A 15849-nucleotide genomic window follows, 5' to 3' on the forward strand; every position below is an offset into this window, starting at 1 on the left:
AAATCGTCAACTATACAAACAAAAAATAGAACTGACCACCATGCTTTTAACTACAGCAGCTAATTCCTCTTCTCAGAGTTCCTCTTTTCAGGAACTAGAAAAAAAATCATTGTCGTGTAGTGTGGAGAACCTGTCCGAAAAATTTAAATCGTCATTTTCTGGCAAATAATTGTTGTGTGTTGTGTCATCGGAGCAGCCATTGCAAAAGTGCCTTTACAGCAAGGAAACAATAATCAGTCCTTCCTTGAAATATACTATCGACAGTAACAAAAAGATATATTCGTCTCCAATGCCAGTCAGAACAACAATCTTCCAGTCACAACAGCAGCCTTCTCTTGGAACATTTGGAAAATTATTCTGCTTTAACATCATGTGATTCATCGGAAACTAGAACCATCCAACTATGAATAACCAACTGTATTTAACATTACCTAATGTCAGTTCTGTGGATGTGTTTCCCATCAATACCTTATGCTGGATTAGGAAGGCATACTGAACTAAAGACTGAGATATGGAACAACAACCACGACAACAAATACAGTCAAGCATAGTCCCTCAAACAGATAAAAGTGAAGCAAATCATTCTTTCTCGTTGCTAAAAAAAAGGTAATAAAAATTCAAAACCTCCATTAACGCACTACTGAAACTTAGGAGAAACCGACATTCAAAAAATGTGAAATATTCAACAAAGGTCAGGTAGAAGAACCAAACCATGTGAAAGTGAAATTTTTAAGCCAAGTTACAGAGGAATGTGTATACTGGATCTCTCCTGGCTCTCTATGCAAGCCTCTGAAATAAGTATCTAAATAGAAATACCAAAATAAATTATAATTACAAATGAACAATACGGACAGTTTTCCTTTCATATTGCGAAAATGAGGGTATAAAGTCATAAGAAAATCTCTAACACCAATCTATAATATGCTGACGAAAAAATCGCCGTATTGATGTTCAAGGCTGATTATATGGGCTATGTCTAGCTTCTGATATGTGATTGCAGAGTTGAAGAATGTTGGACCCAGTGCCATCTGTTCCTGTATAACGTATGAGTTATCGATTGTTTCCGGATACTAAGTGTATGCATAAAGATCGTATATTTTAAGGATTTGGTTCAGCGTGGTTTTTTGTTTTTGGGGGTTTTTTTCGGTGATACCAATCACGGTAGTTTTTGGCTGTACTGGTAAGCATGTAGTTTCCACCAATAAGGAATGTACGGAAATTCCCAATTAATCATATTTACGAATTTAATGATATTAACAATATATTTTTGTTATTCATTGCAAATTTCAGTCAAATGTTATTATTATTTATTCTGCACAATAGTTGTAATTGTCACAAAATAATTTTGAATATTATATATCAGGGATTTACAAATCCAGTTTCACGATTCCTGGGACAAGCTCAGTTTCGGTTTGGATCAAGCAAACTCGGAGAAGAAGGCAAGTCCATAAATTGAGAGAGATACAAGTTATCAGATATTTTAATGAACGTGGTATCCGGGTAAAATACAGTAATCCTATGTGAGTTAATTTACCGACAAGGAGTTGTGTTCAGTTCCAAATTAATTATGTTCTGTAAGTTTTACAGTACGCGATTTCGCCATAATACATATATCAACACCTTTATTTAGCATTTCTATGTAGCACATTCTTCTTCTGCATACCTGGTTATAGCGTTTCTCATCTATTGTATGTGTCGTTTCCATCTTGTAGTCACTGTCAATGTCAGTCTCCCGTTTTCTCACACACAAAGCGCAATAATAAGAACATATACTATTTAAAGAATTAAAAAAAGGAATAAATATGTATATTTTAACGAACCTGTTACATTGAACTTGTAACATTAGTATGTATCAGGCATTCGCCGACTTTCAGTTAGCCATGGGCAGTTTATCAGAGATTTTAAAATATTGTTTTTATGCAAGTCGCCATTTTTATAGCGAGTAGGTGTTAAATGCTAACATTACATCTCGTGAAATTTATTAGACAGTTGTGTGGTTGGAAATGAAAGGCACTTGTCTCTAATGATTAACTAACAGCGGGATTTCGTTCAAAGAATAATTTATTTTAGGAAATTTTAACACATGATGGCGGCGTTTTTTGCATAATAATTGGTGGAGACTCCATAGATACTGCTTCACAAACAATAAAATGAACAAAAACAAGTGTTTTCGAATCATTCCCAAATGTCCGATTCTCAAATATCTTGATGCATGTCGCTGATTTAAAGGTAACACTGAGGTAATTGTTTTATAAATGAATCACATAACTGTTCACAAAGCCTTGAGTTACAAAATCTTGCTTTATTCTCTCTCTCTCTCTCTGAAATATTTAGCTATTTCAAAAATCTTTTATTACCATCACTTTCTCTGTCCATATACATGTACATGTCTGCTTTTACTCTTCCAACTATGTATGCATTTGAACTCTTTCTAATCTACATATCTTTTTGTTGTATTATATATATATATATATATATATATATATATATATATATATATATATATATATATATATATATATATATATATATATATATATATATATATATATATATAAAACATTACCTATAGGTATATGATTGTACGGTGCCAACATAGATATAAAGGAAGCTAATGTTTTAATAAATATAATGCATCTTTCTTACGATATATCGTTTTTTTCTTATTGTTTTTACTCCTGTTAGAATATTATGTTTGGTGCGAGCCAAATATTTTCGAGGGCAATTTCAATTTTCTAGTCACCTTGCCACGGTCAAAGTAAACATATGAAAGTTTTAAATCCATGCAAACAGAATTATATTTATGATATTTGACGCGTGTCACTTATGCTAACGTGGTGGCCAAATGGAATGTTATGAAAAAATTCGAGCGAAATCTAACGTTTCGAAATATTTTGGATCAAAAAGAATACAAAAAATGATATTGTTTAATTATTAACTAGCGTATGCTAATGTGTTAACTATCCATATTCCTTTTTCAGATTGCGAGTCTTTATGGAAGTTGTTTTCTGTTTGAAATGTACGTGATTTCTTAAGTCCACACTAGTTTACTGCATAAGTGTGTTATATGTTTACTGGGCCTCTGATAAATATCTTGCCTGGGGCAGGCATCACGCTCAAAGTTTCCCTGCCTGTTATATCAGTAGTGTAGCTAATGAAGTGTAGTCTTCGTTGTCAACACTCCTTATTTTTATTAACGAAATCTCAAAATGTCAACACAATGTCATTCACAGGGTATTAGCTATTGAGTAACCCACTTCAGTTACAGTATTAGATTGTAACTTATGCAACAATTACCATACACACAGCAAATGCATCTAGTATATATAATGATCATTTAATTTCCCGGGGGTGGGTCTGCCATTTTTTAAAGTTCGGATATTTTATTTTCTTGTATCTCAAAATAATTATTTTAAAAAGGAAATAATACAATTGTGATTATAGTAGTGTGCTATTTTTGTATGAATTAGAACAAGATGTTTTTTTTTTTAGCTATTGACAGATGGACAGCGGTATGCCATAGTTCGTATCTCGGTATTCTTAGAAATACCGCGGTACAAAATTTCTCATGGTACCCAGATCTAATTTTGTTCCGAATTTGTTTCTTCTTCAGATATTATTTAATCAAAGTAACGTCTATATGACTGAACTGCTTGGTCTGAATAGATATAGAAACAATAGTAAAAATTTGGTGCATTATTATTATTATTATTATTATTTTTTCCTTTTCACTATAACTTTATATTTTAATAGAAGAGATATTTATTAAGCTGTTGATGACACATTAAAGCTTATTCTACAGGTATCTGGGGTTTATTTTTCTTTTTGTTCCATCTTTTGCTTTCTAAAAATAGAGATCGCGCCAGGAGCAATAATCTTAATATTTGCCACATTTACCATAAGACGTCTTGTGTAGTTCCAATTTTCGTCACACTCGAAGTTTCCCTGCCTATTATATCAATAGCGCAGCTAGTAAAGTGTAGACTTCATTGTCAACACTCCTTATTTTATCAACGAAATCTCTAGTGTCAACACAATGTCTTTCACAGGGTGTCAGCTATTGAGTAATCCACTTTAGTTACAGTATTAGATTACAACTTATGCAACAATTACCGTACACACAGCAAATTCATCTAGTATAGATAATGACCATTTAATTTCCCGGGGTCGGGCTGCAATTTTTTTAAAGTTCAGACATTTTATTTTCTTGTATCTAAAAATAATTATTTAAAAAAAATAATATAACGATGATTATAACAAGGTGCTATTCTGATATAAATTAGAAAAATATATATTTTAGCTATTGATAGATGTTAATTTGTACAAATATAAATGAGGTTCTGACCGCGAACATTTAATTTTTTGTGTCCCAAATATAATGGAGGTATACCGTGGTGCGTATCTCGGTATGCTTAGAAATACCGCGGTACAAAGTTTCTAGTGGTACCCAGATCTAATTTTGTTCCAAATTTATTTTGGGATGTTGTTTAATATAAAAATAACGTCTATATGACAGAACAATTTAGTCTGAATAGATCTAGGAACAATAGTAAAATTTTGGTTTATTTATTTATTATTATTATTATTATTATTATATACCGTTTCACTATAAAATGTGGGGTCATTAACTCGAAGAAAATATATCCTATTTTGTTCCCCTTGTTTCTCTTTCTCATCTTCTGCACGACTTGGATTAGACTGTTTGTATCAAATTGAACTTATACACAGTGCATTACGGTAATATGTAGCCGGGCATGGTATGGATCAGTTCAGTCCTCAAGTCCTAGCTTGTGCGTGCATGTTGTGGGTGGTGAATAGAAGAGCTCAACGTCATATCCGGATTTCCGTCAACAAAAAAAGTTGTAGATTCCCTGGTGGCAGTGCTTAAATTGGAAATCGAACATGTCGGCTCGAGGGGGCAAGAAGCGTACCAAACCCTTGTCTAAATCGGCTAAGGCCGGGGTGCTGTTCCCCGTGGGTCGCATGCAACGCTACCTCAAGAGGGATACGCACCACTTCCGTATAGGTGCCGGTGCCCCAGTGTACATGGCCGCAGTGATAGAGTATCTAACGGGTAATCACAGTCAATGTACATTATTCACGTTGCGCTGTATAAAATTTAAAAAGATCCACAAAAGATAATGCAGTATATACACATGTGAAATATGGGTAGTCAAAATATCGTTATTAAAGTGTTCGTCAGTATGGTAAGTTAGGGGCCTTAACTGATCTATTTTTTTGTTACTAATTGTTCTCAAATGCATTAATATTACTCGTTCAGCACAAGTAGACAGTGCAATATAGACACATTTTAAATATGGGTAGTCAACATATTTTTTATTAAAGTGTGCACCAGCATGGTTGGTTAAAGGCCTTATTGATCGTTATAAAATTCTTACCGTTCTTGAATGTAATAATATTTGTTCAGCAAAATAGATAATGCAATATAGACTCATTTGAAATATAGCCAAAATAACTTTATTAAAGTGTATGCCATTGTGGTGGTAAGTTAGGTACCTTTTTTGATCTTAAAAAAGGAATCTAATCGCCAAAAATGTAATAATATTATTTGTTCAGTGCAGCATTGTGAATGATCTCCAATTATGCAGCACAGTGAATTTTGACTTGACCATCTTGAAATGTTCCTAAATTAAATTTGATTTACGCACAAATCATTACAGTACCTCTTGTTTGGATATAAACGGCAACACCACACATTCAGTACATGCGAAAAGAGACAGATCAGTGTGCATGTTGGACCAGGTTGAGTTATGAAAGAGGCCATTTTTGATATGGGACTAAGCTGTAAATGGATCTGATGTGTGCCATAAGTAAACAAACACTGTCTAGTCATTAGACAAATCTTATCATAAACATGCAGCAGAATTATACAGTAGTGTAATTAAACTAGATGATGCAGACAATGTTTACCTGTGGCACTTGATGGCACGCATAACAGCTAAGTCATGACTCTTCCATAACTCCAGAACCAACATAGCGCATTACATTGCCCATTTGTTTCCAGCACATTTTCAGCCTATGTGGGTATGAGATAAAGCTTGCCAGCAGCTTACAATGGGTAAGTTGTTATTCTCAGGTTCTTCCTCCACCAGTTGTGCCAGCTACAACGTATAGCCTATCATGTGCTGACAAAATGGAATCTAGCTCACCACAACACTTTTTCCAGCATGTATTGAATGAGTGCTATAGCTCGTTATGTTGACACAAATGGTATTGACTCATATATGAATTTGGTAATTTTATATTCATTTCAAGATGATCATATGAATTTTCACAGAGATACAAATATGGATATCATTGGACTTGCAGATTTGAATGAAATATAATATAGTTTTACCAAGCCTTTTCATTCATGATTAGTAAGTGGTCAAGGCCATAGTTGTTTTAACAAAACTTCCGTACAATAATTACTTCTCGGGTGGCCTAGAGGTTAGAGCATCTAGCTCGGATGAGGGAGGTTATGGGTTGAAACCCCAGCTGAGTCATACCAAAGACCTATAAAAAAACATAGTGCTAACAGTTGCCTTGCTAGGTACTCAGCATTAAGAAGTTGTGTTAGGACTGGTCAGCCTGGTGTCAGGATAATGTGACTGGGTGGGACATCATGCTACATGTCTTTGGCATGATTCAGCAGTGGTAGACATTGCTATAAACTGCCAAAATACAGATATCATAGTGACATGACTGAAATTGTTTTTGAAACTATGTTAAAAATCCAAATCACACAAACACATGCACACACACACACACAACCACACACATGCACACACACACACAACCCACTGTCTCTCTAGGATTTTAAAACTAGGAGTTCTGGACTCCCATTTTGGTAAAAATAGGAGTCCCACCATCAACAGTTGCAGTCCTTTCTTTCCTACAGAATCAACACAGATGTGAGTGCATCTATTTTTAGATGGAGAGGTTTTCGTAATTCACTATAATATAGCTTCATTACAACAGTCCATTGACAGAATCGCAAATTTATGGTTTATTTATTTGTATACATACTTGTAGTAATTTTAGGCAAATAAATGGTATCTGATTTGCTGTTTTTCCCGTATTTTCGCAAATATGTGTCAAGTCAGAAAACAGCTTAGACCTTAAAGTGCATCTCCCGAATTCCACAACATAGCCTTGTCCCTTACCTTTCTGACTTACATAATTTGCATTTTAAAGTTAAATCTGTAATAAAATAATACTAGGATTTGGTTTCAGTGATTTGTATATTTTTTCTGAATATATTTGCCCAATGATTTAAGAAAACAGACAGTCTAATAAAAAACTGGTACGTCCCAGACTTTACGAAGTCTGCCATTATTTCCCGTTAGGCCTACTGGTTCAAACTCATTTTATGATGAAATAGTGTATAAGAGGCAGTTAATATATATATCCAGATCACCTATTCTGATCTTAAAGCACAAGTTTGTATGTTTTATCATCAAAGGATAGCATGCAGGAAATTGATAGTTGCTACCATATTTGGAAAAGGGTTAATGGTCAATCAGCTATCAAAACATAATGTTTGTCAATGGGCAAAAGTTTGTTTGTCAGTGTGATTGATATAAAAACAAAGCATAGTTACTGATGTCTTGATAAATACATTACGCTACAACACTAGAACTAACCGGGCTAAGGCGAGGGGCATTTAAAAAAAATATAGTATGGTCAGTCAGTGTACCTCTTAAATAATCACAGGGCAAAGTCGTTTTCACCTTCCTAACAGAAGAAGGCGAAGTTTACATTTTTAGGCGACTTGTCACCCACTTATGAATGACATTTTGTCTAAGTCTCAAGATTCTGATGTCATTGCACGGCTTATTCCGCTACATTCGGAAATGAACATAATAACGAAAGCTAAAGTTGTTTATTTGATGTACTTTTATAAATGACCATATGTACATCTTTGGGTCTTTCTGCCTCTGAATTCAATCACTGTAAATATCAGTACATTGCCACCCGGCTGCCAGTCAAAGCCTTTGAACTTGCCACCCAGCTATTGCATCATGTTCTTTTTTATGTACTCTTATAAAATGGCAAGATTTATGTACATCAAGGGGTCTTTCAGTCATTGAATTCTGTCATTGTAAATATCAGCACAGCTAATTGATAAACACATTTTCCCACAAAGCAGGTGGCTGAAGCAGGACTGGCAAGTCTTTGAATTTTGCCACACACCTATTACATGCTTATGGAGGACTCCCACCTCAGTGATTTTCTGCATCCCAGATCAAAAATTGGTGTCCAAATACGCGTAATTAAGCATTTCCGAGATCTCTGCATCCACACACACACACACACACACACACACACACACACACACACACACACACACACACACACACATGACAACAATTACCAATCATGGTTGGGCACTGAATGGGTCAAGAAAAGTGGACTAATCATTACCACTGCAGGGGGTAGTACAGATTATTTCCTTTATGCAGTGCTCTCATGAGGACATTATAGTGCATGACATGCAATATCATTTACAAAGGATCACATATTTTGGTTGGTGTCATCTAACAATGTGTATTTACTTTACCACTAATTTTGTTGCATGTAATTTCTGGTGCAATTATATAATGATCATGCTGGGAATATTGATTGATGAGATGTGAAATAGACTAAATAATTGCAATTTAAAGGTATGTGTAATGAAATTTAAAAAATGACATAGTTGGTATAAGTGTAAAGAACAAGCTGGAGAAAATTCAAAAGTCACTTAAGCATGCAAAATTAGGCCATTGTGACCTAGTTTTATATGTTTAGATACTTTATTGAAAATATATTTCCAAATTAAATATTCATTAGTGTATGCAAAATTATCTCCCAAATAATGAGTGTGTACTGAACAAACAGCTAAAATTACAAAGGTCACTTAACTGTGAAAGGGGAGCTTAATAAACCTGCTTTTGGTATGGTTGAGTTACAGGTTTTAATAAGTGTAGGTATACTAGAGTCTGAGATCTTGAGGGTTAGCAAAACTTTGAGAGGGTAATGAACAAACACTTTAAGAAATATACAAAATGCCATATTTCCTTCAAGCTTCATTAGTGAGGGCAGGGTTTCTCAACAGAGTTGCAGAAAGAGGAGTAATGGACCTTTCACTCATGGAACTCAGGAATCCCTCACTCTCAGAGGGATAGAAAAGGAAATTGAAAATGTACATGATCATTATGTTAATGCACACAGTATCAGGATTGAGTTCTTAGCCATTTATAATTTTGCTCCAAAACTATATTTCAATAAATAGAATATGAAGTTTAAACATTGTACATGTGAATGTATAATAGTTTACACCTATAACAAATTTAAAAACAAAAAATAAACCACAACAATAAAATCATCAGTAATTAGTTTCAATCCTAAGAATGATCATTTAGAAGTTGGCCCTAAGCAATAAAGATGGTGGCATATAACATGGGCTGTGTAGGAAAGATAAATTAATCGAGGTTACAGGTACATGGATGGTACCTAAAATAGCTTGAGACTGCAGATTTAATTGTTGATGAATTCACACAAGCTTTAGGTACTCTGGTACTAGGACTTAAATATCAATAGTGAAATGGAACTTTCACCTAATCTTTTACCTTTTGTTGGCATTACTGTCATTTTCATCACAAATCCATTTCCTGAAAAATTAATCCAGATTTTGTTGACTGATTTTTGTAAGTCAGCATACTTTTCTACTCTTTTTAACAGTCTATACTGATAATGTAGTGTCTTAGTACAAATTATGTGGACTCAGATTGTGCTTTTTATTATCCCATATGCCTGATTTGATAGTGTTGTCCAAATGTAACTCTGAGAAAGTTTTGATTAATTTCATGATTTACAATCATGTCAGTTTAATCTAAACACCATTACATCAAACTAGAGAATCATTTATTTGCCAATCACAGCTGCTAACATATACTCTCAATAGATTATGGTTTCTTTGAAACAGGTCAAAGTAGCCTTCAGAGGGGCAGTCCTTTTTGCAAGATAATTACAGTGTTTAGGGTTAGCTGTTCATCAGTCACACTGACTTTAAGTCTTTCCTTTGGCTGTTCTGCAGATTGGCCATGGCTGATCAAAATGTAAAAAGCATAAACATCCTCGGGGGAAAGTGAGGTCTGTGATGTGGACTCATTACAGGGAGAAAGGGTACAGTCTTTGAGAATTTCACATATATTTGACCAGGAAGCATGGGGTCCCTGAGTGCCTTGGTTGGGGCTGGGGGATAATTAAGACCAAGTTGTCACCTCAGTTGAATGCACAATTAGCAAAATGAAAATCTAAAAGATACTCAATTGACCAAAGACACTTCTGTTTAATTTCAGTCACACAAGATTTCTCAAAACGTTAGCTGTTTTTTTCTTCAAAAAAGAATACATTACAAATTACAACTGAGAGAATCCATTCATATCAAGTTCATCATTTTTTCATCTCCTGATAATGCAGATAACATTTACATCAAAGATGCAATAAAGATAAATAATTTAAGGACATTTTGCAGGATTACAGTTTCATGAAGGTATTTTGTTGATATAACCATCAACTAATTTAAGGCTATATGAAGCATAGGTGCAGACTTAAATAGGAGTTAGGTACACAATGGAGGGAAGCAGCTCCATTCCTCTTTTTATTGGATGAATTACTTACTATCTTAAATATTTTTAATGACTGTATATCAAGTTATTTGTAAAGAGCAATATATTAACATGTTTTCATTGTTAATTGAATTCAGTCATATTCATTCTTTAATTTTCCAGCTGAAATTTTAGAGTTGGCTGGGAATGCAGCAAGAGACAACAAGAAAGGTAGAGTTACTCCCAGACATATTCTGTTAGCAGTAGCAAACGATGAAGAGTTGCATCAGGTGAGTTCAGTTTTATAGCTTGCTGAAAGGTTTTAAAATCCCTGCTATAAGGATCCCTTATGTTACAAAATCCCAAATGTAATGAACAACTAATTTTCCTCAGAAAATTGTCATTAAACTTGGTTGTGTGACCACTGAATCTTTTGTTTATTCCATTTGAACTTAGACTCACCAGTGCTGCACATTGTTTGTGAGCTTATTGGTTTCCATTATTGTTTTTTCCACTGTCCTCCAGATTTTGACCCTGTGCTCCCTCTGCATTAGAGGATGCCCATCCATGTTTCTATTGTTGCAAGCAATGGTCAGTATTGTGAAAAGTGGTCGTCTGCCGGATGGCAATGGGTATCTTATTTTAAAACAAAGTATCTGGCAATGAAAACATTTAAAGTTTGTCGCAGTTGGCTGAATTTTGATGTAAAGTGTTTAATTGCTGTTAATATGACAGGAATCAGTCAGAATTTCATAATCAATAATCGGTTCAATTTAACCAACTGATAATCAATAATAATCAGTTACTAAAAGCAAATTTTAATTTTTATCTGTTATACAGTTATATCTTTGCTCACATGTTCAAAATGCTAATAAATGTACAGGTGTAATCTCTTTTAGTGACATGTATAGTTTAACCTGATAAAAATATTACATTTGTTTTCTCTTGTGTTATATTATTTTTGTTATACAGTTTTGATAAATGCAAATAACTTTTTATGGCTGATCAGTCTCTTGTAACTGAAATACTGTTACAGTCTCCCAAAATCCTTTCATTCATATGTGATGTGTCTGTAACTTAAAGTATAGAAGGACATGGTTTTCTTGTTTGTCATTAGTTACAAATACTACAAAGGATTTTATATTTGCTATTTGTGAACGGAATAAATAATTCATTTAGTGGATTTGAAGCCTTATTTAAGTTACCATTTACACAGGAGTTTTACTAACCTTTGTGTTTTGCATACAACTAAAAAGAAGTAGTCTCCCTTTGCACACATTTGATTATGGATTTTCACAATCGATTATCTTATTGGTTTGTTTAACCAGCTGATGATCAATTGTAATTAGTAATCGGAAGAAGACTAGCTGTTAGTGTAACATATTTTTGAGCTTAAAACCACCTCTACAGTGGTGACAAAAGAGACTAAATGTATGCAAATGCACAATTTATTATTTAATTCCTGTTTTGTTACTTTGGAATGAAAACTAATTCAGAGAACATCAGTATTTATTTTGTAATATATGCTAGTAGACAATGGTGTGCACTAAAGTTGAATTAAAGCATGATCTGTAACAGAAAACTCCCAAGTTAACTAGATATTCAAACAAGTTAACTAGATATTCAAACAGGTTAACTAGATATTCAAACAGGTTAACTAGATATTCAAACAAGTTAACTAGATATTCAAACAAATTAATAATTCATGAGTTACTTGAGCACATGATACACCTTTTATTGCAATGCAATAATGTCCAAGGAAAATATGATAGTATAGAGCTGGTGATAAAATTAAAGTGGCATAAATATCTCATTAACTCATTTTTATGGATATATATATAATGCATTATATATTATTAATTTTTTTGTCCCACTAACATGTGTGTCCCCCAGATTTGGAGGATGGAGATCCTGTGTGCAACACCAGAGTTGTAGTTAATTGGTGCAAGGTAGCATTGACTGTATATACCCTGACATAGTATCTGTTATTTATATTTATTTATATTGTATTCCCTTTGAAATATCTGTTATTTATAATATTGTATTCCCTTTGAAATATCTGTTATTTATATTGTATTCCCTTTGAAATATCTGAAGACTCTTCTCCATTATTGTAATTGCTTCATAAGCTTTCCAATTTATGGGGGTGGGGTGGAAATCCCTTGTAAATGGATGTAAAACATCAGATCTCTTGATCATTTCCAGCTGCTGAAGCATGTGACAATAGCTTCAGGTGGTGTTTTGCCAAGAATCCATCCAGAATTACTCATCAGGAGGAAAGGAGGAAAAGTCATCAATGTACTGGCAGCTCCAAAGAAACCTGTTGTCCCCATCAATACTCCTGGTAGTCCGGGTAAAACATCAACTTCAGAGGCCAAGAAGAGGAAAGCCAAGGGTGGCAAAGGAAGAGGAGCTGTGAGTATGAAAAATAAAGCCAGTAAGCTTTATGATTATACTGGGAATTTATGATTGGGACAGTTAAGAATATTGGACAAAATGTTTTTTTTAACTGGTGCTCTGTATTGGTTCACTATAGCAACTGTGGAAATACAATCAATTCAGTTTGTATTAATTACTATACATACTTGCTTATAAGTCATGGCAAACTGCAAACAACAAAGACCCTGATCTGCCATAGCCTAATACATCTGCATGTCAGGGTCTGTGTTGTTTGTTCTACTGATTACTCATAACAAACTGTACAGACCCAGATATGTCAGTGTATTATGCAATAACAGTTTTAGATCTGTGCAGTTTGCATTGGACTTGACGTATAAGTGAGTACATATGGTATTCATTATCTACTCCCCAAAAATGCAGATTGTGTTCCAGATGTTTGGACCAGACATATTTCTCTGTGTTAGAGATGCAAAAAGAAAAAATTTAATTTAAAAAAAATTGTAATTTGTTGTATGCAGAGGCAAAGTGTACAAATTTGTAAGTGATCATTCTGCATAACACCTGTATGGGTGGTTAAATGGGCTGTCTGGCGGCCAGTAATTTATGGCATCTGTCTGTATAAGTTAAAGGTGAAACTTTAAGAGAGATCAAATTAATGTTCCATGATTTATCAGAAAGTTAAGAAACCAATATTCCTTGCAAGGACCAAACTTTCTCTATAAATCTCAGATTTATGCTGACTGTGCTTTCTGGTGGATGATCATTCTGCAAGATGCTTGCTGTAAACAGGGGAGAGGTTTCTCCATATGAGGAGATGGTAAAAAAGCCTTGTTTAAGTTCGATGGGAGCTCTGGGTTGTGTTGATGAGATGATACTGTTATGGATTGAAGAGTTTTATCTCAAATACAGTTTTATATTTTTTAAAATTAAATTTCAGTTGGAGTGCATTTTCCGACATGTAATTTTTGGATGATTTTAAAGGTGTCCCTCAACTTATGACTCGAGAAAACTGTGTTCCAGAACATGCAGTGCACCAAAAAATTACTTTCTTAATTAATTTATGCTTTCCAACATATATGGTAAATATGGTATTATGATTGGGGAACATACTGGTAGAAGAAACCATTGTTTCTTCAATAATAATCGCGTGATCTAAAGCGCTCTCCATTACGGATCATTGCCATCTCACCACTGTCTGCGTGGGTTCGAGTCTCAGATTCGGCTAATGTGGGCATGTGAGAAAGCTTGCCAGTAGCTTCTCGTGTGTTGGTGGTTCTTTCCGGGTTCTTCCTCCACCATTAATACTGGCCGCCATGTATAGCCTATCGTGTGCTGAAAAATGGTGTTAAACCCCACAACAATAACAACAACAACAATAATAATCGGGGCTCCTAGTGGCCAAGCGGTCAAGAGTGCTCATCATTATGGATCACTGCCGTCTCACCTCTGTTGGCAGAGGTTCAAGTCTCGGATTTGGCCAATGTGGGTATGTGAGAAAGCTTGCCAGAAGCTTCTCGTAGGTCGGTGGTTCTTTCTGGGGTTTTCCTGGGTTCTTCCTCCACCATTAATACTCTCCGTCATGTGTAGCCTATCTTGTGCTGGAAAATGGCGTTAAACCTGACAACAACAACAACAATCAAAAATACTTACCTGATCATAATGTGGGCACATGCTTCCATGCCCTCCCTACAGTTTCATACCTGGAAGAGCTTGTAAATCTTCTACAGTAGTAACTTGTGATTGATGGGAACTAGCATGAATCCTTCTGTCCAAAGGGAGACCACTCTAGTTCAGGTTTTCCTTTTCAAGCAGATAATCTTGTAGCACATCTCTTATTAAAACAAGTCATGTTGAATATCTATTTTTAGATTGAGAAAGCTGGATTTGCAAGATAGCAGATATACTATTAACATTATTCTAAGGTATGTTTTATTAAAGAAACATTCTTCACAATAAAATTTGCTTTGCATCTTGGCGTTTTTTCAAGGTTGTATTACAGTTTAATTCTTATAGATTGAACAGTTCTCATGAAGAACCTAATTCGTTGTGTTTTACAAGCAGTGAATGCATGCATCAGACCAATTTTATTTTCAGACTGACTTGGAATATGATGGCTGTTAATTCATATATCATGCATCTGCTGTTGAAAAAGCAAATACTGGTTACAAGAAAGTGCAAAGAAATATGGTTCATGCATCCCCTATTTTCTCTCTACAGGCAAACACTGATGGAACAGATGGTACTGCAGACGCTATACCCACTCCAAAAGGGACTATAACAGGAGGATTCACCATCTTATCTGAGAAAAAACTCTTTTTGGGACAAAAGGTTTGTTTTCAAAACGTGAAAGATTACCACTTTTCTGGATTTCTCACAATTTAGAAATAATGCTGCACAACCACAAAAAAAATTGTTTAACTTGAATTAACTCTTCAGTTGATACACATACAGGGATGGATGGTTGGATTGTTCTGGTAGTATGTTTTTCATAACACAAACTAAACTTAAATCAAGGGAGTTGGAAATTTTTGACAATTATAAGTTTTCATTGATTCTCATCATTTATTTTGAGAATTAAGTGAAGGTAAAGTTTTAATGAGAAGCAGATTTGGAATTTACGTATAATTTTAAAATCTGAGGAATTTATTTAATGAAGATTTGACCTTTAAACATTCTCTTTTGGTATTTTAATAATGCAAAATCAGTACAAAGCTTTGTAACATCCTCTCATATAAGGTTACCTCATTTGTATGGAAGGTGACTCTTATGGCTGTAGTGAATAGTGTTATAAAGAGGTAGGATTGTAACTGTAATGTCCTTGATCATTAGGGTTTTAACATTTTCAGAGTTGAAACAA

At 34.4% G+C, this 15849-nt stretch overlaps 1 protein-coding gene across 2 annotated transcripts in view; it reads left to right on the forward strand.

Annotated features, from left to right (window-relative positions):
- Window positions 1-4786: 4786 nt before the first annotated feature.
- Window positions 4787-15849, forward strand: part of LOC149803503 (core histone macro-H2A.1-like) — a 40072-nt gene continuing 29009 nt past the window's right edge. For both annotated transcript variants that reach the window (XM_089953236.1, XM_089953238.1), the window contains exons 1-4: window positions 4787-5074; window positions 10776-10882; window positions 12798-13007; window positions 15210-15320. In XM_089953236.1, coding sequence (XP_089809362.1) covers window positions 4903-5074; window positions 10776-10882; window positions 12798-13007; window positions 15210-15320 — 600 coding nt within the window. In that variant the 5' untranslated portion in view covers window positions 4787-4902. The remainder of the gene's footprint in view (window positions 5075-10775; window positions 10883-12797; window positions 13008-15209; window positions 15321-15849) is intronic.

This window comes from Sinohyriopsis cumingii, chromosome 3 (assembly GCF_028554795.1).
Source record: "Sinohyriopsis cumingii isolate HCF-2022 chromosome 3, ASM2855479v2, whole genome shotgun sequence".
NCBI classification, from domain to species: domain Eukaryota; kingdom Metazoa; phylum Mollusca; class Bivalvia; order Unionida; family Unionidae; genus Sinohyriopsis; species Sinohyriopsis cumingii.